This window comes from Nicrophorus vespilloides, unplaced genomic scaffold, assembly GCF_001412225.1.
Source record: "Nicrophorus vespilloides isolate i.1.1-1 unplaced genomic scaffold, Nicve_v1.0, whole genome shotgun sequence".
In the NCBI taxonomy this organism is placed as follows: domain Eukaryota; kingdom Metazoa; phylum Arthropoda; class Insecta; order Coleoptera; family Silphidae; genus Nicrophorus; species Nicrophorus vespilloides.
This window is the reverse complement of record NW_017098599.1, coordinates 365,079-389,348: the sequence shown is the minus strand read 5'-3', so window position 1 is coordinate 389,348 and position 24,270 is coordinate 365,079. Positions and strand designations below refer to the sequence as shown.

Below are 24,270 nucleotides of genomic sequence, written 5' to 3'. Positions count from 1 at the left end.
TTGTTTGTTTTTTTCTTTTCTTTCGTTCCGTATTCCGTTGGAAGGAACGAAGTAGTTTGTAAATACATTTAGTGGTTGAATATACTAGCGTGTGATAGTTGAGATTGTATTTTATGTTCTTAATCGATTAAGTTAACTAGTTCTTTGGTGAAATTTGTCATGGAAAAGAAAGAGAAAATTTGAGGAAAATATCAGTATTTTGTTTGTTTTTTTTTAATATTAATTTGATTTTCAAACGATTTTTTTTTGTGTTATTTTATTGTTTAATTATCTTTAATTACTTGTGGTTTGGAGAGGGCAGGAATCCAAAGTTCCTGCTTTTTAATATGAACATTATATATACTTATATATATAGGAATTTCAATTGTAATGGTTATCAAATTGAAAAAAAAAAAAAGAATTATGTAAATGTGTGGTATATATACTTTGTACATATATATTAGAGAAAACAAAAAAATATAAATGATAAATGCGATTTAAACATGTTTAATAATAATGAAGGCATTGTCGGGAAGAAGAAGAAAAAAACACAAATTATATAATGATCAGAGGGTGCGAACAAAAGAAAACAAAAATAATATGATATTTACAAATTCAAAGGCATATTTTTGCTCTGTTTATATTCTATATTGATGGAACAAGTTTAATGAATGAGGTGGCCGTGGAAATGCGATAGAGAGCAGTAAGGACTAAAGAAAAAAGAAATGAATGAACTGAAACAAGAAATGGATGATTGAATTAAAAATTAAAAAAAAAAAACAGGTGCCATATACTCTATATTATAATAATAACTAATAATTTATGGAGGAAAAAAACACATTTCGAGATGAGAAATCGCGGAAAAGATGATAATCTAGCTAACATTTATAGGATTTCGTAGGTAGTAATAAAAAATAATAGTTATTATTCTAGCTTAATTAATTATTATTTGATTGAATAACGTCGTAAGTGTAATCTTTTTTTTTTTGTTTTTCTCTACCCGGTTTTCTATCTTGATTTCGTTGGATTTTCTCGATATTTTGATGCACTTCGATGATGTTTTCCATATTTGTGTGTGTATATGATTGTTCTGTACTTTTATATCATTAATATTTTGTTTTTCACGATTTCCGTTTGTGTACTTTTTATTGTTTTCAATTTCCGTTTCGTTTTCGTCGCTTTTGAAGACTGCAAAACGGGAATTCTTCTGGACTATTACGACTGATATGACTATGTATATCAAATTAACTGTAAAATAATGTCCTTTTTCTATTAATACTAATTCTAAACTTAAGTTTTTAACAGTAAGTCTTAAGAATAAGAGATAAAAATAATGAAACAACAATTAAATAAATTGAATGTCAGGCTTATATAGATCGAACGACGACTGGCAGTGTCATTTAATGATGGATTAGTTAGCTAGCACCCGTATTGTACTGTGTACATTATTTAACAAGCAAAAACAAACAAAAAAAAAATATATATATGGCAACAATATTTCATTATTTATTATTATTTTCAACGTTACTCGTTTATTATCTAATTAATCCCCATATATATTTTTGTATTTCGTTTATATATATATATACATATATATCATTCAGTCTTTAATATAAACAAAATAAATATTCATTTTGACTCGAAACATTTTCTCTACATTTCGTTATTAATTCAATTCAAATCACATTCATAAAAAATGCACAGAACATGTCTTTCATTTAAATTAAAATTCCTCCAAAATATTATTGTGCGGTGCGTCCTATACACAGAATTTCTAATTCTAGATGTGTCTAATACATCGAAAATACAGCAAGTATACTTAATTAGATGTTTTAATTTACTTGTTTCTTTCTTTTGTGTAAAATATATTCAAATTTTAAACTTTCAAATATTCTTATTTCAATGAAGTTAGCAACGTGAATACAGTTGCATAAGTATTGTCACTAGGAAATTTTTTCAGAGTCAAAATCCTAACCTCCTTTAGTTTGACGTTGGTGTCATAGCTGGTCATAGCATAGAGCACGTGTATCAATATAAATAGTGTTCAATATTTAGTAAAGCATACACATTGTGAATTATTTTGTGCAAAGGAGTTACAAAAACATAGCAAAATGGAGGTAGCAGCACCGAGTGTAAACATAGATGTTGATAGTTTTGAGCCGATCAAAGGGAAGAGCTCCAAAAGAAAATCAGACAACTTCGAGATGGATGTAGATACAGCCCCAAACGCTAAGCGCGTGAAGAATAAGGAGATGAGAAAGATTCCTGTCCCGAAGCACAGATACACTCCATTGAAAGAGAATTGGTTGAAAATCTTCACACCAATTGTGGAGCATTTGCAACTGCAAGTGCGTTTCAACCTTAAAACTAGATCTGTTGAAATTCGTGAGGGTCCAGAGACCACAAACATTGCACATCTGCAAAAGGCTGCAGATTTTGTTAAGGTACCTGTTGAAAGAATTATTCTTGTTTTGAAAATGGAATTAATTGTTGATATGTTTTAGGCTTTTATCCTTGGATTTGAAGTGGAAGATGCTATGGCGCTTTTGCGTTTGGATGATTTGTTTATAGAATCATTTGAAATCAAAGATGTGAAAACTCTGCAGGGTGATCACAACTCTCGCGCGATTGGACGTTTGGCTGGTAAAGGTGGCAGGACCAAATTCACCATCGAGAATGTGACCAAGACTAGGATAGTTTTGGCCGACAGCAAAATTCATATTCTAGGCAGTTTCCAGAACATTGCTTTGGCAAGGAGGGCTGTCTGTAATCTAATTATGGGATCTCCTCCATCCAAGGTTTATGGACAACTTAGGAACGTTGCTGCTAGAGTTTCAGACAGATTATAACCAATAGATTTAGATAATACATATTTTTTATTTAAAAGTAAATGTAATAAAATATATTTTAGTTTAAGTACATAACATTATTTTTTGATGAATTTCATATATGACACAGCTATCAGAATCCCAAGTTCCAATAGTATTATCATTACCAAAACCAATTTGTTATAGATTACATTTCTCCCCATCTTTTTCAAAATCCTCCTTGTGTTATCAAGTTGATCATCGGCATTGGTCAGTCTGTCTTTTGCTCTGAGTAGTGTTTCCCTTTGGCTACCCAACTCAGTTACAACTTCAGTGCCAATTGTTTCAGTTTCAATAGCTATTTGATTCGATCTAGCTAAGCTCTCACCAGTCCTTTCCAAAATCCTCTTGCCCTCAAGCAATGTCTGCCTATTATCTTCATCCCAATTATCATGTCCACTGTACATAGTGAATCTTTCTTAATTAATTTCAATCACTTTTTTTCTATATACTATTTACTTCAATTGTTTATTTCTGATAAGTGTTGCCAATATAATATATTTTTTTATGACATTGACTGGCTACATGCATCCCGCTATGCGAACTAAGTTGCATACTTCTACTATCTCAGATGTTCTGGTTCTTTCACTCTGAAAAGGAGTGGATGTATGTAACTTAGCTCGCACAACGGGGTGCATGTACCCAGTCAATGCCATATCAAGTACTAAATAAAATTAAATACACATATGCAACTCAAAAAACATATAGAAACTCTTCACGAACTGAGACCTAGCGATTCTTATCACAATATGGAAGGTCTCGGATAAGTTAGTAAAATGTTATATGAATTGTTATAAAGGTACCAGTAGTAATAAGTAGATATAAGATTTTTATCGGTTTGTTGGATATTTTGTATATCCCTACTTCTGGGGTGGAATTAAAAAATAAAATCAATTCGAATTAAATAAAAATTATTTGTAAATATAATAGAATATATATTTGAAATAACAAAATAATAGAGAATATACAACCAAAACGAATTCCTGTCAACATAAATAAAAGCATCTTTCAAATGAAAATAATTTTGAACAATCTGTATTTAACATAATATAAGATTTTGTTATTCGTCCAGATGCATCATCAATTCTGAAATTTTATCTTTTTCAGTCCTTTTCCTGAACATCAATTTCTTGCATTCCTCCAGCAATTCTTCATTGTTTCCTTCATTCCTGCGCACCATCAAGTACATCATCAGCGTCTGTAAAGAAAAGCGATGTTAATACAAAATTTATGTTTAATTGCAAAATATTTACCTCCGAAATATATCCAGAGAAATAATTGTTTCCCATTTCCATTGCATGAGACAACAAATACGGGATGCTATCCCAATCCTTTTTCAGTATGGCCATTCTTACAGCTTCCGTTATCATCTTCTGTGTATCGAAACCGATATTCTTTATATTACGCTTCGGTCTGCAACCTCTCTCGGCATTCTTTACGAGTTTACTTTGCTCGTTTTTGAGAACTCGAGATAAGTCCTGCTTACCAAGGTACAATAGTTTTCTTTTGCTTTTACCCTTTATCTCTGTTTTGCATTTTTTCAAAGATTGCACGCAATCCTCATATATACTATCCAAAGCCGAAAATTTATTCTCCAATTCAGATTGATTTTTATCTTTTATAACGCTTTCACATACTAGTTTATCATGTACATCATTTACCTCAGATGGTGGCAAAACTTCGTTTGTTGTTATTTCAATTTTCAACATTTCTTTGAAGGCGCCGTCATTTGTTTCTTCATCCTCATCTGACGACATCATATCATTCTTACTTGATCCTGGTTTTGCACTGTCCATCTTAATGCTACTCAATACATCGAGTTTGGTATTTTGTGTTGAGGTTTGCGCAGCATCATTGACCGGATCAAAGTGAATACTACTTGACATTATTGTATTATTTAAATTTAATTTCGAACTAATCACTTCATCGTGTCTCGAAACGCTCACTCTTCGCTTTTTGGTCTTCAAATAGTTTTTCCTATTGAAACTTTTTATTACCAAGGAGTTGTTAAGCTCGTCATCGGAAAAACTCATTTGCATATCATTAATTGGCAATTGTTGCTCAACATCTGCATTATTATGTTCAATTGTCTCTGCTAAACGCGGTTTTTTAAAAATTTCTACTACATTCTTTTTACACTCTGAAGTTTTACATGATTCTGTCGGGACTGCTGATCGTGTTTCCTCTGTTATTTTATTTGCGGTTTGTTGCGATAAGATATTATCATTTTGTGCGATAAATTCACTATCACTATTAATTTCATTAAAACAAAGGACAGTATTTCTCGTGAATTGTTTCAGGTCAACTGTTGGTGATCTTATTGCCAGCAATTGTTCATCTTCATTATCAGTACAATTACCATTATCCATTTCTGATTCAGATGCTTGTGGAGATTGTTTTATCATAAATTCATGGTGAACATCTTGCTCATTTATACACTCCTCCATTTTAATATTCATACTTTCATTTAGAGACCTTATTGTTTCTTCAACACTTTTTTTCTGGTTGATTGGTAAGGTTGATGAATCCAACACATTTAATTCCTTGTTATCCATTATATTGTTACCTTTCGATATTTGTTTCTTTTTACGTTTGTTGTCTTTGGTTAATTCCTCATCATCCGTTCTTGTTTTCTCTCTATTTGTATTAATAGATTCTTTTGACGACATTAATTCATTTGGACAAATTATTATTGTGGATGCTTTCTTCTTCACGTGTTTTCTGTCACCATTAGGTGAATTATCTTTCTCCAATTTCAAACCATTAGTTAATAAATCCAAGTTAATAACATTTTCGTGTTCTTCCTTTTCTGTCGACGATTTTTTAAAAGCACGCTTTGGATTTTCTCGTTTCTGAAATAATTAAAATAAAAATGTTATTGAATTATGAAACAATAGCTTTTATAATACTTACAGTATTTGTTGTTTGTTTCACAGATCCTGTAGATTCTTTAATAACCAATATATTACCATCAACTTGTTCTTTAGGATTTATTGCTAATTCCTCATTTACTTTCCTCAGACTTTTGTTACCTTTCACAGATTTGTCTGCAGGATGATCTTTTTGATTCACTGTTACCACATCTATTATATTTATGATATTTTCATCATTGGTAGTTGTTGCTCTTTGCTCAGCATTATTTTCAATGCTTTTATTAAAACTTTTCTTTTTCTTACCTTTTGTTCGTTTTTCACTATCAGTCAATGCACCTGCATTTGGTTCCTTATTAATTCTCTTAGGATTATCACTAGCTATATCTTCGTATAACAAATCCTTTAATTCGTTAATACTGATTGAGCGTTTTCTTTTGCTTGTAGATTTATCAGATTCATAGTTTGGTTCTTTTGAAAAATCATTCTCAATTAATTTCAGAAGATTCTGAAAATCTTCTTTCTTATTTTTGTTACTCTTCCTTTTGCTTGCCTTATTTTTGGATGATGTACTTGGAATTTGTTTATCTATTCCTGGCAATATTTCCTGTACTCCTTGAGCTGTTTCACCAGAAATATTAGACTTTTGTAGTGTCTTAACATTTGCAATACTGACATTTTTACATGTTTCTGTCGGTATTGCTGATCGTGTTTCCTCTGTTATTTTATTTGCCGTTTGTTGCGATAAGATATTATTATCATTTTGTGCAATACATTCACTATCACTATTAATATCATTCAAACACAGCACAGTATTTCTCGTGAATTGTTTCAGGTCAACTGTAGATCTTATTTCCAGCAATTGTTCATCTTCATTGTCAGTACAATTACCATTGTCCATTTCTGATTCAGATGCTTGTGGAGATTGCTTTATCATAAATTCATGGTGAATATCTTGCTCATTTATACACTCCTCAATTTTAATATTCATACTTTCATTTAGAGACGTTATTGTTTCTTCAACACTTTTTTTCTGGTTGATTGGTGAGGTTGATGAATCCAACACATTTAATTCCTTGTTATCCATTATATTACTACGTTTCGATAATTGTATCTTTTTACGTTTTTTGTTAACATTGCCTTTTGTTAAATTTGCTTCTTGCAAATTTTCATCAGAATTTGACAATTCAGATTCTGGAGATTCCTTAATCCTCAATATATTACTATCATCATGTTCTTTGGCATTGGTTAATTCCTCATCATCCTTCCTTGTATTGTCTCTATTTGTATTAATAGATTCTTTTGACGACATTAATTCCTTTGGACAAATAATTGCTTTGGATGTTTTTTTCTTCTCGTGTTTTCGGTCATCATTAGGTGAATTATCTTTCTCCAATTTCAAACCATTAGTTAATAAATCCAAGCTAATAACATTTTCGTTTTCTTCCTTTTCTTTCGACGATTTTTTTAAAGTACGCTTTGGATTTTCTCGTTTCTGTAATAATTAAAAAAAAAAGTTATTGAATTAACTCACAATAGCCTTTTTAATACTTACTGTATTTGTTGATCCTTTAGATTGTTTAATAACCAAGATATTAGCATCAACTTGTTCTTTAGGATTTATTGCTAATTCCTCATTTACCTTCCTCAGACTTTTGTTATCTTTCACAGATTTGTTTGCAGGATGATCTTTTTGATTCACTGTTACCATATCTATTATATTTATGAGATTTTCATCTTTGGTAATTGTTGCTCTTTGCTCAGCATTATTTTCAATGCTTTTATTAAAACTTTTCTTTTTCTTACCTTTTATTGGTTTTTCACTATTAGTCAATGCACCTGCATTTGTTTCCTTATTAATTCTCTTAGGAATATCACTAGCTATATCTTCTGATAACAAATCCTTTAATTCATTAATACTGATTGAGCGTTTTCTTTTGCTTGTAGATTTATCAGATTCATAGTTTGGTTCTTTTGAAAAATCATTTTCAATTAATTTCAGCAGATTCTGAAAATCTTCTTTCTTATTTTTGTTACTCTTCTTTTTGGATGATGTACTTGGAATTTGTTTATCTATTTCTGGCAATATTTCCTTTGTTCCTTGCACTGTTTCACCACAAATATTAGACTTTTGTGTCTTAACATTCGCACTAACATCAGAATCAGATGTTTCAATGATGGCAAACTTTGATTTCCTTGGTGCTTTCAATGGTTTGCTTAATTTTGATGGAAGAGACTTATTTAGTTTGTCAGTTTTTGATTTTAGCTCCATTTCGCACTCGGATAAAATATCTTCAATTTCATGGTAGTCCCTCTTCGGACGACATTTTGGTGTGGTTTGGCAGTCCATGCCCAATATATTCGGAATAGAGAAATCCATTTTCCTTTTCTTGCATTTCACTTTCTTTGAAATGCTTGCTTTGTTTAAGGTGGAAGAATCACTGCTCGAATCAGTGCTGGATACACTCACCTTGCGTTTCTTGCCCTTTACTGCATTGATAGGGACAACATCGAAATTGATTCTCTTCCTACCATTATCACTTGAGACCTGCATATTCTTCTATTAACTTTAATGGAAAGCAAGTAAACAAACAATCACAATCAACTTCGATCAACTTATTAAAAACATAACCTTGTGTTTATTTAAAATTTGTAGAATGACGTCAGACGTTCGTTTGGTAGACTACAATAAGGGGTATTCATTGTTAATAATAATTTAATCATATTAGTAAAAATAAATTAAAACAGAAGAAATAGCTATAACAACTATAAACAAATAGTGATATGTGTGTAAGAAAATTCCTTTTAAATAATCATAGTATCAACAGGCAATTAAATGCTTAATTTAGCAAAGCAATTAACTAATTGTTACTCGCATTAGCCTTGCATATGATCTACATATGCATTTCTTGAATGCATTAATTGCAGTAATGTCATGGATATAACAGATGTTGCACCTAACAACATCTGCTGATCTTCCTTTTGATGTAAACAGTTTATATATAGTACATATTAAGTTATAAATAATGGGAAAGTTTATTCAGAATAATATTAACAAACAATGGAATAAATAAGCAAAATTATCAAGTAACTGTTGGTTGTATCTAAATTATTATACATATTTGAAATTTGATGTTGCGATTATTATTAAATCAAATGTTGTTTATTTTGATGACTCATGTTAGCTTTGCTTAATTAGATAGTAAATTAGAATAACAATATTGTATTATTGTTTTATAAACATCATGAATCAATAATTATATTTAAAAATAATGGGAAATTAATGTCTGTATTTCGGAGAAGTGTCCAGGGTAGTACTGGTGACGTCGGAAGGATAGTAATAGGATAGAAATGAGGTCGGTAAATTCGATTTATACTAATAGGAAGGATAATAGAAGCATAGAGCAGAATCGAACGAGTCCTCGTCCTAATCTATCGTTATGTATTGGTATGTATATAAACCAACATATACATGAGATTGAGAGAGTGAATGAATGAGAAAGAGAGAGAAGGATGATATTTGGTGGTGACGATCTGCATGATCTGCAGCGCAGATCTGGAGCGGTAACAATGAATCTTTTGTTTCGCGCAGGGAAATCGAGTGATGACGTCGGGACGCGGACGTGGCGTCGCGACGCATTCGTCTCGATGTGCGCACGCGTCGTGCGGAAATTCACCCCCCACTTGAGGCAGATTTCTTGCGGTGGAATGACAGACGCCGTCAGAAGTGACAGCTGGTTGCTAGACCGTGTCCTACTACGATCCGAAATTTACGTAACGCTATCAGCGAGCGCCTCGTGATATTTGTGTTTTTGATAACGGTAGCCATTCCCGCGGACGAGAAGCGACCGACGATCATTCACTGTCTCAGTGATGTTATTCTAGCACACGTTGAACTGTTCGGTGCGTGCGTGAGCGAGGAGTGTGTGGCCTTCGAAGTGCGATCAGCTTCCATTATTTAGCGAAGAAAGTTAAAAATAGTCGTGCTATATTACACATATAGTGGAGAGAAGATCGACACCATCGCTCAGTGAAAATGGTGCATTTCAGGAATCAATTGGGTGCTTTATTTATCCTGCTGTCAACCTCGACAATTGTCATATCTGAGAGTAAGTTCGCCACACAGAGGCTTAATAATGATTTCTCCACTGGTCCCCCTTTCGCTCCTAACGCATTGGGCGTGGTGTTTTGCAAACATCAATTACTCTCAATTAGCGCCAATATTTACCTACGACGCACGCCAGAAAACCCTAAAAAAAAAACCCGCCCCACATCTTCATGCCCTAATTTCCGCCACCCCACAAACACACATGCCATCCATCACTGATCCAAGGTTATGGAGATGACCAGCAAAACCATTCGCTGAACTTCCTATTAATTCCAGTTGAAATCAATCTCAATTACGATGAGGTGTACAAGACCAACCAATCCAAGAAGTTTGATATTCGGAGTTCCACAACCATTGAGTGCACCATCGAGGCATCAGAAGGGGAGGAGTACTCAATGAAATGGTATGCAACAAAAACAACAAATATATCAGTCACATTAAATGCACATATTATTTTCAGGATGAAGGACGGCAAGGACTTGGATACGAGCAGCGAAAAATTCAGAGTTACCAAGGATGGTAAGAAGCATTCCTTGAGGATTGGAAAGACCATCGACGAAGATATCGGAAATTACTCGTGCGTTGTTAATGTTAAAAACGATGACGAGCCAAAGTCTGCAATAATTCACATGTTTAGTGAGTTTCGCATGCACGCACAACCAATTGAATGCTATTAACAAAACAAAATTTTTAGGTAATTTTAAAGTTAAGACACAAGATAACATGAACTTCGTCGAAGGCGACATCCTGAGAATCCCGTGCACTGTCTATGGAAAACCCAGACCAGTTATCAAATGGAAAATTGGTGAGACACAATCAATAACTTATATACATTAACTTATTCACAATGCACAAATCACTCCTAATTTTGAGAATGACCCAGATTTTAACCTATTTAACTTATTGACATATCTGTCAATTCATAGATTTTTCCAATAGGAATAGACAACAACAGTAGATTAATATTTAAATAAACATTCATAATTACTTTAATTAATACAGATATTGTATTTTTATTATACAAACATCAAATTTAAGAGTATTTCTATTTCTTTGTTGTCCCAGCATGATTAATTAACAAAGCAATCAAGTAATTGTTATTCACATTAGCTACATACATGGTCTACATATTTGCAATTAGTGGAATATATATGCATATATTGGACTAATGCAACGAAATTGCGACTAATAAAATTATTACTTTTGCTGTAGAAAGTTTTTGGTCATTGTAATGAAATTGAGGGCAAATAGAAATCGTAATATATTCTATAGCAAAATTGTAATTGTAAATTCTACAATTTGTTAAGTTATATTTAATTTACAGGTAATAGAACATACGAAGAGAGCGAGGATCGCGTGGTGCTAGAACGGGACGAAGAAAAGGGTGTGGATAATGCTGTTCTGATCATTCAAGAAGCTGATCTTTCGGACAGAGGAGTTTACACCTGCATCGGAATCAGGCAATCCGAGCCGGACATCGTCGACTCGGATGATACCATGGTTCGGATCAAAGGTTACCATCTCATCAACTCATCCTGTGCAGTTTAATTTAATTGAATTCCGTTTCGATTTCAGATAAATACGCTGCTCTTTGGCCCTTCTTAGGAATCTGCGCCGAAGTTTTCATCCTGTGCGCCATCATCTTGATCTACGAGAAGAAACGCAACAAGGCCGAACTGGATGAAAGTGATACTGACCAAAGCCCAGACCAGTAAGTTTCTTTTTCTCTCACAAAACGAATCATTCCTTATGGTATACTCATCTAGACTTTTTATCTTATCAACACTTATCTGTAAACTCGTGGACAAACTAATCATGGTCAAAATGGGAGCAAACTCACTATTGTTTGATGCTACAAATGCGGTAAAATCTAAGCTAATAGACGCAAGTTAATAAACAAAAATCTTGTGTCAAATCCATTTTTAAGTTTTAAAGCTTCAGCTGAGATCATTTCTATAAATAGATGTGATATTCACGTAGCCCCATAATATGTTAGTATTCAGTATGAATGAGTATCTTTTCATCCACGCTATTAACAACAAAGAGTATATATTTATCAGTTTTAGAAAATGCGCCATTCGTCAATATTTGAACGCAGTAAAAGTTTGTGTACTTTTCCAAATTCAATACAAACAAATGTTTATTTATAAAATATATTTTCTTTACTAGGAATGTTTTCTAAATTATCTGAAAAGTAAATAGAAACAGTTTAGTACTCTACATAGTACACTAGATATCCTTATCAATGCTTAAGTACTTTAAGCAACAGATAAACAACAGGATAAATCATTTACAATTGCTTTGTTCTTGATGTTACGATCATAAAGTAATAATTTATTAATTAATAAATGAATATCAGTTTTTTTTTATGTAAGGTTTAAACAATATACAAAATGAAACTCAATGCATATTTCCTAATATTTTCGATACATAGGCATTGTATAGAATGCCAATTTTTACACTTATACCAATATTGATCAGTTACGAATATTTACATTTTAAATGTGTGATTCAAGTTAACTTGTTTGTTGCAGGAAGAACACGCCCGACCACGGAAAGGATTCCAACCTGAGACACAGACAGTAAACAGCGTGTTCTAAAAAAATGTCTCCGTTCGCTGCGTTCTCGTACTGGTAAAACGGAACACTGTTGGTTATAAGAACTATTTTGGTTTATTTTTTTCGTTCTAAATTCAAGTGTGGTTTCTCTTCCGTGTTTATATTACAATTATTAATAAGTTTTTCATTTAATATTAATTCTCGTTACCTCTATTCTACGTTTACATTTTTAATGATACAAGACAAGAAACCAAGTTAAGCGCATAGTTTTAAACCTTCTTCTCTCTTCGCGGATTACTCGCTGTTCAGTTTACTATTTGTTTGTTTTTTTTTTTGTTTCTCCAGATATATATAGAGTTGAGATTTTTATTAGGATTTAAATGAAAGATAAAATAAACTGTTGAAATCAAATGTTGAAGAAAACGAGAAGAACAAAAAAAAAATAATGTATGCTATAAATTAATTATTAATGAAACACAGGTTTTAAAAATCAGTTTAGGCATGTAAATATAACTTGACAATATATCATGTTATTGTATTTATCGGAGAAGGAAAAGAAGAGAAAAATAATAATAGAAGGGAGGAAGTAATTAAAGTACTTACTAATTATTGAGACATCTGTCAATGTACATAGGGTTCACAGATTTTTGTTTATGATGATGATGTTATTATTACTATATTTTATTATTTAATCAAGTTTTTATTTTATTTGCATGTATTATATATGAAGACGTGTATAGCTGAGTAGCCTAAACGGTTTTTCTTTTCTCCCCCCTTTTTTTGCTAGCAAGAGAGAGAGAGAGTTATGAGAAGAAAAACCTATTACATACTTTATTATCGTTTTTTTTTATTATTAATAAAATTAAAAATTAAATATTTGTAGGAGGGTTATCAAGTTTATTTTTTGGATTGTTTTTTTGTTTTCTTTTGTTTATATAGTTCAAGAGGGAAGTCTCGATTTGAAAAGAACGAGTAATACTAATAATAATGTATTTGATAACAGTGATTGTGTTGTGTACGCAGTATGAAGAGGAAAGAAAGAAATGAACGCCAATTTTTTGTTAAACTAACATTTATTTACGTGTTGTTGTCAAAGGCAGAACGAACATTAAGTTTTCTATCGCGGAGCATGTATTATACATATTTATATAATATATTAATATATGGATGTTAACTTGTGTCGGAACTGCAGTAAATTGTAATTGGAGCCGAGCTGCACCGAAAAACGCGCGCGCGGGATATTCCCAACTTTTCTCACAACAACAAGAAATAAACAATTTTGTTCATTAAAGCACGAGATTTTTACAACTTAAGAGACTAGCGCATACTTATTAATATTCTAACGCAGTGATTTATTAATACCAGTTTCTTTGTCTTTACTTGACAATTACTTTATTATTTTTAAATTAACAATTATGTTGTTTTCTTATATATATAACGTGTAGTTGTTGATTTTGTATGTAGCCACCTAGTGTGTATTAATAATTTTCGTTCTGCGTCGCAGGCAAAACCTAGTACATCTTATCGGTTTAGTAAACTGTAATATATTAATAATAACAATACGTTGACTTGCATTAACAAATAATTATTTGATTGTTACATAAATTTAATATAACCGGAGTGTAAGAGTTCGTTTTTTTTTTCTGTTGTTGGTTTTGGTTTAACAAAACTGCATTATGATTTATATAATATATATATATATAAACATAAATCTACACAAAGATATGAACATAAACTGTTTGTAAACACATCCGTTAAAACGATCCTCTATCTAATCGATACAATTTGGTTCTGCTTGAGTTATATGAATGAAATCGTGGAACTTTTATGCCCAAACCTAAAACAAAAGAAGAATAATAAAGTTGTTAATGAGTTATACTGTTAATTTGGTTTTGTTTATTTTTTTGTGTTCGATTTACTCTCAACGTCGAATCCCATGATCCCGTCGACAGGGCCGTTCCATCTGGGCTGACCTGAAGACAAGACACCCTATTCTCGTGCCCGTACAGAAGACACACCCGCACGCATTTCAGAGTATCCCAGACGTTCACGGTGTAATCATTGTAACCGGAGAACAGCAAACGACCTGTAAGAATAAACAATTACAGTTCTTACCATCATCATAAATCCATTTGTTTTACTTCGTATCTCTATTTTACGATATTGACAAGTTATATACTTCAAAACGATAATTCGAGTGTTTTACAAGATTAGCAAAACATCTTCATAAACTTAATAAACGCGAGTAAGATCTTGCCTACATGCTAACCCAGGGGTCGGCATCCTACGGCTCCGGAGTTGTACTCTTTTAATGACAAAGTGCGGTCAAAAAAAATATTTAAAATGGAGTTCTAAACAATCCTTCACTAATCAGTTGTGGAACTATACTATGAAAAATATGTATATTCGTCTATATTCACTACCATGTATCGCTACTTGCGGCTTCCTAAACTATTTTTAAACAGCACTAACCTTACCCTACGATAGTTGTAAACTAATAAATTTGTTATTAGATTACGAGCACGTTTTCTCAACAAATGATGCTGGAAAACTAAGATATCAATTTTTTTTAAGTAATACAAACTACCATGACCATTACGATATTGCTCTTCAATAAGGAATCAACTACCCTTATTCTTGACATTAATAACATTTGACAGACATACGAATGACCAATATACTAAGAAATTATTGCGTTGGTGCCCGGCGCTTCCACCAAGAAAAAAATGGTTTCAGTAATTTGTATATAAAGGTTGTTGAATGATTGTTATAAATATATCCGATTGAAAGACGAAATGTTCAAGTAGTTACAACATTACAGTAAATTGTAAATATTGATTTTGCAATAACTTTATGCTAATAAAGCAAGGTAAAATCATTTCAAAATTATGTGTTTATCTAACATGTAATTCATAAATTAAACTTAGTCAAATTAAATATATAGTATTTAATAGTAAATAAGATTGAAATAAAAATCTTGCATACCTGAAACTGAAAAGTCGACTGAATTCACGCCGAAGATGATGCTCTCCTTGCTGTAGGTGGCAACTTCCTTATCGGCCCTCAGATCGAAAAGCCTACACTGGAATGGTAATTTACTTTAAAATTAATCTGTAATATTTGTAATACAAGTTGAAATTATATGTTTACCGTGGAATCGTCACTTCCCGTTGCAACGGCGTCTCCACTCGGATGGAATTTAACGCTGTTCACATCGGATTCGTGACCCTCGAAGGACTGTACGCAATGGCCCGAACGCATATCCCAGATGAGAACCAGCTTGTCGCAGCTCTACGAGAAAATATGAAAAAAAAAATGGAAGAGACAAATCTACCTTTCTTTTTTGCTTCTTACTCCAGACACGAATGTGTTTCCTGTTTCCGAGGGAGCCAGATCGATGGTCATCACGTCGGCGGAATGACCGTGGAAACTCTGTAAAAGTTGCCCAGATTCCACGTCCCAAAGAGCGCACGTAGAGTCCCCGCTTCCGGTTAAAATCTGAAAGAAAGACGATGAAATGGTACCAATGTCAAATGATAATGATTTTATTTACCTGCTGATCGGAATTGGGAAAGATGCAACAGCTCATGTAGCTGGTGTGAGTACCGACGGTCTTTTTGCGCAGGGTGACATCCTCGTCGAGGCTCAGAGGATAGACGGTGACCTTATTGTCCAACCCGCTGCGCCAGCGACCAGGAGGCAAGAACATAGAAGAAAGACGTGAAAAGTTAGGGGTCTCTGTGGTCGTTTGCGACTTCTTTTTGTGTACCCGCAAGCGACCAGATTCCCAGAAGGCGCGTACGCGCACGCCATCACCCACGTCGTGGGCATTGTCACCGCATGCTCCTTATTAGTCGTGTAAGCGTCCCATATAATCATTTTACCATCCTGTCACACACATACACACAGCTTCATTAACTTCAATTAACTCTGCAAACTTCGTTAACACACACACAAACGATTACAGTTCGAATCAGTTGTTAAAATAAATCAATTCAAAAACAATTTCATATGAAATGAAAACTACTAAGTATCAAATAGGAAAGTAAAGAACTCAGCTTTATGAAATCCTACGCTTTTTTTTCAATAAAATAATCCAATAATCTTTGTGTCATTAAGTGTCAGTATTAAGTATAGAAATATACTTGTATTGAGTACTCTTAATACATTTTTGTAAATATTATCCAAAAAAATATGTTATATTCGTTTATCTAAAATTCTCAGCTTGCATAATTTTATCAAATTTTCTTGAATTATTTTTTGTTGCCCATCATCAGAAGGAATTCTCTGTGAAATAGTAGTATTCACATTCCTTCTCAACATTCATATTGCTCATACAGTTAGTAATCAATCACTGCTAATCAAGGTTCACAAAGCTACAACACATAACTAAAAATGAAATACGACAGCAACAAAAAAAACTACTTCAATTAAATAAATTAAATCATGAATTAAAATGGAATGCATGCCACTTTGAAACAGTGTAAACCTGAGATGATGAGACAATGTGTCGTTTATCTGGAGACCAATCGGAACACAAGACTTTTGCTTGATGGCCTTTCAATGTCCTTCTAGGTTTAATATTCATGTAGTTTATTATCTCCAGTCTCTCTGCAACAGACGCCACTACAAAGCAAAATCATCAGTTCAAAGCCAACTGAACATACACTAATTACATGTAACATCATTCAATTTCTGTCTTTCCTCCTCCAATTTGATTTTGAGGGTTTCTGCCTCTTTCATGAGACTTTCAACAGTATCCACAGAGGGACCAGATACTTCTGAAGTCATCTGTAGCAGAAAATATAAATGGTTAACAATAAAAATGTTTGCAAAGTTTGATAACAAATGAATGTTCAATAAGTCAACTATTTATTGATTGTTGATGAGTTGGATGCAGCAAGCACGTTTTAAGTGTTCTGTTTCAGTTACCTTTTGCAAGAAAATTGTGCAGATTTGTTTAGTATTATACTTTATCGGTGTTTTCGGGCCGAGTCAATATATTCCAATATATAGAGTACAGGATAAGGTGTGTGTTTGTCAATAATTTATGGTACGTTTTTTGAAGCCTGGTTTCTTGAGTCTCGCAGCATTGGTAACACTGAAAACGCAAAATTTTAACCAAACATTGGCAAATGTTGTCAAACAATTTCTTGTTGCTTTAGAATGAGTTACAATTGAGTTTTACAATGCATAGTAGTAAATAGTGAATTATAAACGTTTCTGTGATATCCATCGATTTTTTGAATTACAATTTAATAAAAGTAAGGGCATAAATTTAAATCCAAAATAATCTTAATATTGCAGTTCAAATTTAGATTTTTCAATTTCTTGCAAAAATTTTGACATACTTTGACATCTGATAACATATACATTATTGTTATTTGGATATTTTAAAGTGCAAAATTTCCAAATGATTTACTTATTGAAATGATGTTACAAAGGTGTATATTTTTTTACCAAAAATCTTAAATCTTACTCTGCAAATTTCTGATTTTAGGTTCCTCAGTGACTTAACTATTCAAATGGGTAATTGCATACAGGATGAAGAAATCGAGAATCAAGATTTGGTGTACATTATTATTGATGATCATGAAGAGGAGTATATCAGTTTTGTGCAGAAGTTGCATGAACTGACTAAGCAGAATGGAAGACTCATAGCTGATATTGGTGGCAAACTAGCGCATCGTGATGTCAACTTCCAAGAAATTAAAGTGGTCAAATGGGCAATGCAGGGCATGCAAAAAGAAATTTTATTATTAAATAAATTAAGCAAGTTGTTGAATGATACACTTGTGGAGACCTATGATGAGTATAAAAAGAAAATAACTGAGGCCCCAGTTTCAAATGAAACAAAAAACAAGAAAATAATCAACCTATCAATGAACCATTCCATTGATGACATCACTGTGGATTCAGTTTTATTATCTAGTGAAACTGTTACTGACCCTAAAAATGTTATCAAGGAGGAAGGTAAGTTTTCATGTTTCTTATAACAACAGCAATTTTTTATGATTGTGAATTTTAGATGCAGATGAATTCTTTAGAAAGGCAATTACAGAAATTCCTGATAATGAAGATATTACAAGTCACATTGAGAAGGCCAATAATCTACTGAGATGCTTTGAAGGTATGTATATTTACAGGTTTGACTATGACCCTGTTTACAATATTTATTTCATATTGATAACAATGAATGTATTAAAAAATACATAATAGAAAAGCATTATTCAATACTTAATAACCATAACACTAATGAAAATAGAAGAAAAACATTTTAATTGGTAATGCATAAATTGAGGCAATTCACAGATTTAATTAATGTCTCTTTTTTTTTCATTACAGAAGAATCAGAAAATACAGAACCTTTAGAGAACCAAGTATCACAGATGTCAAATGGTATAAATAACTATGAATGTTTAAATACATCCACTAAATTAATTTGTTTATATTTTAGAGAATAATGAAATTGACAATGGAATTCCTCTATACAACAATATTACAAAATCAAAGGGTTGGTATTCTGTCCTAATGATAATAAATAATTCTAAGTTTATTTTCTTTAGATTAACGATTATTTTTTTAGAAACAAAAAATACAGATATAATTCCAGAAACATATATTTTACCGAAATTACAAGAGGGTAATCATACAGATGCATCAACGAATTATGAGCAGGATACAAATATTCAAATTGGAGATGTCAACACGACAACAGTAACAAGTAATGCTTAATTAAAATAAATCAATTAGTTTATAAACATATTTGATTTCAGAGAGTGGTGTTGGCGCAGAAGGTATTATCTCAGAAGCGACCAATAATTTAGAGCTGTTACCGCAGGGTATGTAGGTAATATTACGTCAGATCACTTGTATATTATATCTAAATTCTAGCCGATGCTGCATACGGCGATGGTAATCAAATAGAAATTGATTTGTCTCAAATCAAAAAGGACGAGGAATGCGATAATGAGAGTATTTACTCTCACGGGACGGACATTGTGCCAGATATATTAGATGTGAAGAAAGAAGATGAATTTACAGAGGTTTTACCAAACTCGTGCAGGGTGCTTATTGGTGACGTGGATTCTTTCCAGATATGTAACGAAATTTTACCAAACGACGCGGAATATACGAGTATATAAAATTAATGAAAAGTTATGTGTATATTCTAATTATGATTATTTTCAGATGATCATTCGTTGTTGGATTCAATTCGCGATGATGACAGTATCTTTCAGAATTCCTCTGGTTCTAATTAGTAATGCATTTATTATAAAACTACGCACGATTAAGTAATAATGATAAGCTTTTTTCAGTGATGAATCTGACGAGGAGATAAAACCTGAATTGTGCGATGTTGAAATTGAGGATGAAAGAGATCGTCGTGTCAGCACTGACTTACAGATGAATGTCGCCGTTACGCCGCCATTTAACTATATTATGACTAGGTCGTGTGAAGTGCGAATAAGAAAGGACGATACAGATAATGTCCAAAAACACATAGATCAAAAAATTGAAATTGAAAGGTTTTTTTATGATGAAATTTCTTAGAGTTAATGATTAGCATGTAAATTGATATTTTTAGATTGTTGGACCTTAGAAGTTTAAAGAGGAAAAGAAAAACGAAACGCGGAGACACGTCAGTTTCCAAGTCGAATAAGATTACTAAAAAAAGCAGAGAATTGAACGATTCAGTTTCAAGCTCCTGTAGCAACTCCTCAGTAGCGGATTCGGATCTACACGAGTATAATTCCGATTACCAATCAATTAATGAAGCAGATTCGAAAATCATAGATGATGATTTTATACTGGACAATATCAGAGAATCGGACAGTGACTCGAGCTCCGGATCGAGTGACGACGAAGTTGCCAAGAAAAAATCTAAACATGGTGATGTTCATGTTTTACCTAAACGAAATGCTCTGACTAGTGCATGGAAGAAAGATCCGTTACTGACGTGCAGCTTGAGCAATTCAAAGGAAAAACAAAAGTAAGATTGTATTCTATTGATATTACTTGACTACTTCTATTGACTACTTGCTGAATTCTCGTTTTTAGAACAAGTATTCAAGATGACGTGACAGTATCCGTGGATATAAATTCTTCCGATTCCTCGGATATAGAAATGTATTAGTATTTTGCTCGACCAACTCCTCATTATTTTTAATGGTTTATTTTTTTAGATTATGTGATGATCAACAAGTGAAAGAATCTCCAGAGGCGACAGTCGGGAATAGTAGCAAAGGTAAAGGGCGAAGGAACATTCGCGCCGTTTGTTCTGATCTGAAGTTGTCCCACAGCACGGTAATTGCAAACACCCAGGAAAAGGAACGCATCGGCAGGCTTAGAATGAAACACGTGAGTTGTTCATGACTTGTATTTCGTATTTGTAGAAATCCTAAATTTGATTCGAGTATTTGTCACTTTTCAGTCCTCCTGTAATTTTTGTATGTAATGCTGTTCTACATATGTTCTGCATAGGTTCTATATTGAATATTTTCAATTGTTCACACGAGCTGAATCTCATTGAAAACGCATTTTAAATGTAATTTTATATTTAAGATAATTTAACAATTTACATTTACTGATCTAAATGTACAAATAATCTGAAGAAATATAATAAAAACAATTGCGATTCGTTTATGTATATAACAATATAATTTTATTTCACAAACATTATGCTAAATAGTACGAGCTTCGTGTGCACATTTAAGAAAGTATATAATTGGAAGGTAGGTTGTATATGAAAGTGATTATTAATATTTTTACTTATAGACATCACCTGGCGATGAGGACATAGTAATCGGTCTTCGCCTGGATGATGAGATAGTTGTGCATCACCTGTTGTCGGCCCGATTGAAAAAGCACCAAAAGGAAGGTGTAAAGTTCATGTGGGACTCGTGTTACGAATCAGTCGAGGTTATCAAAAAGAGCGAAGGCGTAGGATGCATCTTAGCCCATTGCATGGGCTTGGGAAAAACCTTCCAGGTGAGAATTCATTATACTTGGACATTTCCAGATCATATTTCTAATATTTTCAATTGCTATTTAAAAAATAGATTATCAGTTTGTTGCACACATTGTTCGTGCATCCGGAACAGACGAGAACCAATTACGTTCTAATTCTTTGCCCAATTTCCACTATAATGAATTGGAAGAACGAGTTTGATATCGCTTTCGATATCGTCGGCGCTAAGGACTTTAAAGTTTACAAGATCAGGTATAGCGCAACTTTGGATCGTGCGAATAACATATATATGGTAATATCTTTCTTTTTATAGTGACAGCGAAAGGGTTTTGACGTCGAAGATCAACATGGTAAATACTTGGCTCAGTAACAAGGGAGTTCTCATTATGGGATATGAATGCTTCTTGGCTTTAAGTAAACAGGAACTGCCTCTGCTTCAGAAGGCATTGTTGAATCCAGGTAAAAAAATCTTGTACTTGTTATTATGATAAATGTGTCATTTGTTAAAATATTTATTGTGTTTAGGACCTGATTTGGTTGTATGTGACGAAGGCCATCTGCTGAAGAATGGAAATGCGACCCGCTCCAAAATGATAAAAATGGTGAAAACGAAGCGAAAGATCATTCTGACCGGAACACCAATGCAAAATAATTTGCGCGAATGTAAGTCCTTTACAATTAATATAATAAATATTTAATTTAGAAATAATTTTTATTAGATTACCATATGGTTCAAATCGTGAAGCCGAACCTACTGGGCACTTTAAAGGAATACACTAATCGCTTTGTGAATCCCATCATAAATGGTCAGTACGGCGATTCGACGAAAGAAGATATACAAATCATGAAAAAACGAAGTCACGTTCTCCATAAAGTATTGAAAGACACAGTGCAGGTTAGTCTTCAACTAGGAAACCTGGATAAATCTTATTTTAACGCCTTATTATGAATTTATTGTTTAATTTAGCGAGTTGAAGGAAACGAGCTTTGTCTATATTTGCCGCCGATTAAGGATTACGTGCTAATAATACCATTGCATGACCTTCAAAGAAACCTGTACAAGAAGGCGATGGAGTCTATCAAAGTAAACAGGGAACAGAAAAAGCTGTTCATGCATTACTATCAATTAATGATGATATGGACGCATCCGGTCCTCCTGCAGATGCAAGAAAAAGCCACGGTGAGGCATTTCAATTTTATCAGGACTCGCATGGCGAATAAATAAATATTTTGATCAGGTAAGATCCAGGCCTGTGGAGCAGCAGGAAGAAGATGACGCCCCCACCGACGAGGTAATTGTGACAGAGGAGATGCCTAACGGCTGGTGGCAGTCCATCGTTCCATCAGAAATGAATTTACTGATCTACAGTCCCAAGTTCCAGATTTTGTTTAGCATCATCAGGGAATGTATGCAAATTGGAGATAAACTGCAAGTAGCCTGAATATCTATGCTCAACTATCTTATATAAAAAATATTTTAGGCTGGTATTTTCCTCGCTGCTAGTCGAACTAGACGCAATCGAATTATTTTTGAAACAATTGCAAATCGACTATCTGCGTATGGACGGCAACGTGTCTCCGGATGGTCGTGAAAGTCTTTGCAGAAGATTTCAAAACTCTAACATACCGTACGTATTTTTGTTACTATTGTTTTATTCAAGCAATTATCATATTAATCATTATTGTGATGGTTTGCTTAAGGATATTCATATTATCGCACAAAGTCGGTGGGCTTGGGTTGAACCTCACCGCTGCCAATCGCGTGGTTTTGATGGATGTCAGCTGGAATCCGGCTGTGGATTCGCAGAGTATCTTCAGGATATTCCGCTTCGGACAAACCAAACCCTGCTTTGTATATCGATTAGTATCAAAGGTGAGAATAGATTTATCTATTTAAATATATTTTACATGTGTGTTGTGTTATCAAGGGTACGATGGAGGAGGTCGTCTACGAGAGAGCTATTACGAAGCAGGCAACCGCAAGTCGTGTCGTAGATGATGCTCAGATCAGCAGGCACTACAAGAGCGAAGACTTGCTGGCCATGTATCGCTGCAACGTGGATCCCCTTGAAACTCCGACCACTGTTTTCAGAATACCCAGCGACAATATCCTGGCTGAGATTTTGAAGAAGAACAAAGCTCTCATACACTCGTACCATGAAATGGAGAGTTTGCTGAAGAATCTGCCGGACGAGGAGTTGAATGAGGAGGAAATTAACTCGGCATGGGACGAGTACAACAATGAATCGATCGGTAATAATACGCGAAAACGAAAGTTGAAACAAGCTAATTTATCTTAAATTATTTCTAGTTTTACCGCAGCAGGTACCACATTTGGCGGTGATGCCTCAGTTGCTTCCTTCCTGTTCGAACATGTTTAACCAGTTCATGCCACGGTCTGTAGTTATTTTCTTTAAATCAATTTGCAATTTATATATAAATTATTTTTATTTTTGTGGCTATTGAAAACCAAAATCAAGTAATGTGTTTATAATTTATGTTCGATTTACAGGAATAGCTTTAATTTCACGTGCAACAACACGCTTCCCCTTAATTACAACAATATCAACAAGGTTATAGTAAGCCCAGTTCCAGATGCAAGAAATAACAATTTACCGCCCCAGAGAAATCCTAACTGCACAATTACAGATGGTAAAACATGGAACGATGGATCGTTCGTTCTATCGACTAATGTTTTATTTATTGTTTCAGGCGAGATCATCGAATTGGATTGAATATATCTTATAGATATTATTATTATTCTCAGAATGTTAATTATGTTGAACTCAAGTTATATTTTATTTAATAAATGATATGTTTGTAAGTAAGCGGATCGTGTTTTCTTTTTTTCCTTGTTCGACAATCGCGAATCAGCTGTAACCATAGCAGCAATTCGTATTGATCAATCGTTAAATCT

General features: G+C 33.3%; 6 protein-coding genes across 8 annotated transcripts; 3 read left to right on the top strand and 3 right to left on the bottom strand.

Moving 5' to 3' along the window:
• Window positions 1-1,948: 1,948 nt before the first annotated feature.
• On the top strand, window positions 1,949-2,903 carry LOC108562839 (RNA-binding protein pno1). Its single transcript, XM_017921309.1, has 2 exons — window positions 1,949-2,423; window positions 2,484-2,903. The coding sequence occupies exons 1-2, from the start codon at window positions 2,091-2,093 to the stop codon at window positions 2,826-2,828; spliced, it is 678 nt and encodes a 225-aa protein (XP_017776798.1). The 5' UTR covers window positions 1,949-2,090; the 3' UTR covers window positions 2,829-2,903.
• On the bottom strand, window positions 2,891-3,343 carry LOC108562840 (vesicle transport through interaction with t-SNAREs homolog 1B). The gene has a single exon (XM_017921310.1). The coding sequence runs from the start codon at window positions 3,251-3,253 to the stop codon at window positions 2,906-2,908; it is 348 nt and encodes a 115-aa protein (XP_017776799.1). The 5' UTR covers window positions 3,254-3,343; the 3' UTR covers window positions 2,891-2,905.
• Window positions 3,344-3,853: 510 nt separating this feature from the next.
• LOC108562879 (uncharacterized protein PF11_0213-like) lies at window positions 3,854-8,360 on the bottom strand. Its single transcript, XM_017921376.1, has 4 exons — window positions 7,272-8,360; window positions 5,760-7,211; window positions 4,100-5,698; window positions 3,854-4,044 (listed from the first exon to the last, which is right to left on the bottom strand). Exons 1-4 carry the CDS (start codon window positions 8,268-8,270, stop codon window positions 3,907-3,909), a joined length of 4,188 nt encoding a protein of 1,395 aa, XP_017776865.1. The 5' UTR covers window positions 8,271-8,360; the 3' UTR covers window positions 3,854-3,906.
• A 1,056-nt stretch (window positions 8,361-9,416) lies between these two features.
• Window positions 9,417-14,081, top strand: LOC108562858 (basigin). 2 transcript variants are annotated; one of them, XM_017921342.1, is made up of 7 exons: window positions 9,417-9,825; window positions 10,101-10,227; window positions 10,285-10,460; window positions 10,519-10,629; window positions 11,149-11,337; window positions 11,400-11,535; window positions 12,359-14,081. In XM_017921342.1, the coding sequence occupies exons 1-7, from the start codon at window positions 9,753-9,755 to the stop codon at window positions 12,408-12,410; spliced, it is 864 nt and encodes a 287-aa protein (XP_017776831.1). In that variant the 5' UTR covers window positions 9,417-9,752; the 3' UTR covers window positions 12,411-14,081. The 2 variants fall into 2 exon arrangements, with proteins under 2 accessions (XP_017776831.1, XP_017776832.1); XM_017921343.1 differs by having other exon boundaries at window positions 12,341-12,419.
• Window positions 14,082-14,128: 47 nt separating this feature from the next.
• On the bottom strand, window positions 14,129-17,472 carry LOC108562856 (guanine nucleotide-binding protein subunit beta-5-like). The gene is made up of 10 exons (XM_017921341.1): window positions 17,315-17,472; window positions 17,059-17,173; window positions 16,872-17,008; window positions 16,152-16,270; window positions 15,936-16,062; window positions 15,737-15,880; window positions 15,533-15,673; window positions 15,368-15,464; window positions 14,302-14,468; window positions 14,129-14,219 (listed from the first exon to the last, which is right to left on the bottom strand). The coding sequence occupies exons 2-10, from the start codon at window positions 17,171-17,173 to the stop codon at window positions 14,208-14,210; spliced, it is 1,059 nt and encodes a 352-aa protein (XP_017776830.1). The 5' UTR covers window positions 17,315-17,472; the 3' UTR covers window positions 14,129-14,207.
• A 36-nt stretch (window positions 17,473-17,508) lies between these two features.
• Window positions 17,509-24,144, top strand: LOC108562855 (transcriptional regulator ATRX homolog). Of its 2 annotated transcripts, none has more exons than XM_017921340.1 (26): window positions 17,509-17,646; window positions 17,883-18,355; window positions 18,411-18,512; window positions 18,728-18,781; window positions 18,840-18,896; window positions 18,969-19,106; window positions 19,159-19,224; window positions 19,277-19,519; window positions 19,574-19,643; window positions 19,702-19,911; window positions 19,971-20,375; window positions 20,444-20,512; window positions 20,569-20,743; window positions 21,161-21,373; window positions 21,445-21,605; window positions 21,667-21,812; window positions 21,879-22,016; window positions 22,073-22,248; window positions 22,321-22,533; window positions 22,592-22,782; window positions 22,835-22,981; window positions 23,055-23,226; window positions 23,282-23,606; window positions 23,665-23,749; window positions 23,866-24,005; window positions 24,066-24,144. In XM_017921340.1, exons 2-26 carry the CDS (start codon window positions 17,908-17,910, stop codon window positions 24,086-24,088), a joined length of 4,167 nt encoding a protein of 1,388 aa, XP_017776829.1. In that variant the 5' UTR covers window positions 17,509-17,646; window positions 17,883-17,907; the 3' UTR covers window positions 24,089-24,144. The 2 variants fall into 2 exon arrangements, with proteins under 2 accessions (XP_017776829.1, XP_017776828.1); XM_017921339.1 differs by lacking the exon at window positions 17,509-17,646 and adding an exon at window positions 17,726-17,826.
• The last annotated feature ends 126 nt before the right edge of the window (window positions 24,145-24,270 follow it).

What these genes read in the sequence shown, in the direction of transcription:
- LOC108562856 (XM_017921341.1), bottom strand. Translation starts at nt 17,173, where the DNA reads ATGACTTCAGAAGTATCTGGTCCCTCTGTGGATACTGTTGAAAGTCTC. An exon ending in GAAATTGAATGATGTTACAT is followed by an intron (nt 17,009 to 17,058) that starts GTAATTAGTGTA and finishes TTTGCTTTGTAG; the next exon opens with TGGCGTCTGTTGCAGAGAGA. An exon ending in GGGAATCTGGTCGCTTGCGG is followed by an intron (nt 16,063 to 16,151) that starts GTACACAAAAAG and finishes TCGCTGGCGCAG; the next exon opens with CGGGTTGGACAATAAGGTCA.
- LOC108562879 (XM_017921376.1), bottom strand. Translation starts at nt 8,270, where the DNA reads ATGCAGGTCTCAAGTGATAATGGTAGGAAGAGAATCAATTTCGATGTT. An exon ending in TGAAACAAACAACAAATACT is followed by an intron (nt 5,699 to 5,759) that starts GTAAGTATTATA and finishes TAATTATTTCAG; the next exon opens with AAACGAGAAAATCCAAAGCG. An exon ending in TCTCTGGATATATTTCGGAG is followed by an intron (nt 4,045 to 4,099) that starts GTAAATATTTTG and finishes TTTTCTTTACAG; the next exon opens with ACGCTGATGATGTACTTGAT.
- LOC108562840 (XM_017921310.1), bottom strand. Translation starts at nt 3,253, where the DNA reads ATGTACAGTGGACATGATAATTGGGATGAAGATAATAGGCAGACATTG.
- LOC108562858 (XM_017921342.1), top strand. Translation starts at nt 9,753, where the DNA reads ATGGTGCATTTCAGGAATCAATTGGGTGCTTTATTTATCCTGCTGTCA. An exon ending in GAGGAGTACTCAATGAAATG is followed by an intron (nt 10,228 to 10,284) that starts GTATGCAACAAA and finishes TATTATTTTCAG; the next exon opens with GATGAAGGACGGCAAGGACT. An exon ending in ACTGACCAAAGCCCAGACCA is followed by an intron (nt 11,536 to 12,358) that starts GTAAGTTTCTTT and finishes TGTTTGTTGCAG; the next exon opens with GAAGAACACGCCCGACCACG.
- LOC108562855 (XM_017921339.1), top strand. An exon ending in TCTACTGAGATGCTTTGAAG is followed by an intron (nt 18,513 to 18,727) that starts GTATGTATATTT and finishes TTTTCATTACAG; the next exon opens with AAGAATCAGAAAATACAGAA. An exon ending in CAACACGACAACAGTAACAA is followed by an intron (nt 19,107 to 19,158) that starts GTAATGCTTAAT and finishes ATTTGATTTCAG; the next exon opens with AGAGTGGTGTTGGCGCAGAA.
- LOC108562839 (XM_017921309.1), top strand. Translation starts at nt 2,091, where the DNA reads ATGGAGGTAGCAGCACCGAGTGTAAACATAGATGTTGATAGTTTTGAG. An exon ending in AGGCTGCAGATTTTGTTAAG is followed by an intron (nt 2,424 to 2,483) that starts GTACCTGTTGAA and finishes GATATGTTTTAG; the next exon opens with GCTTTTATCCTTGGATTTGA.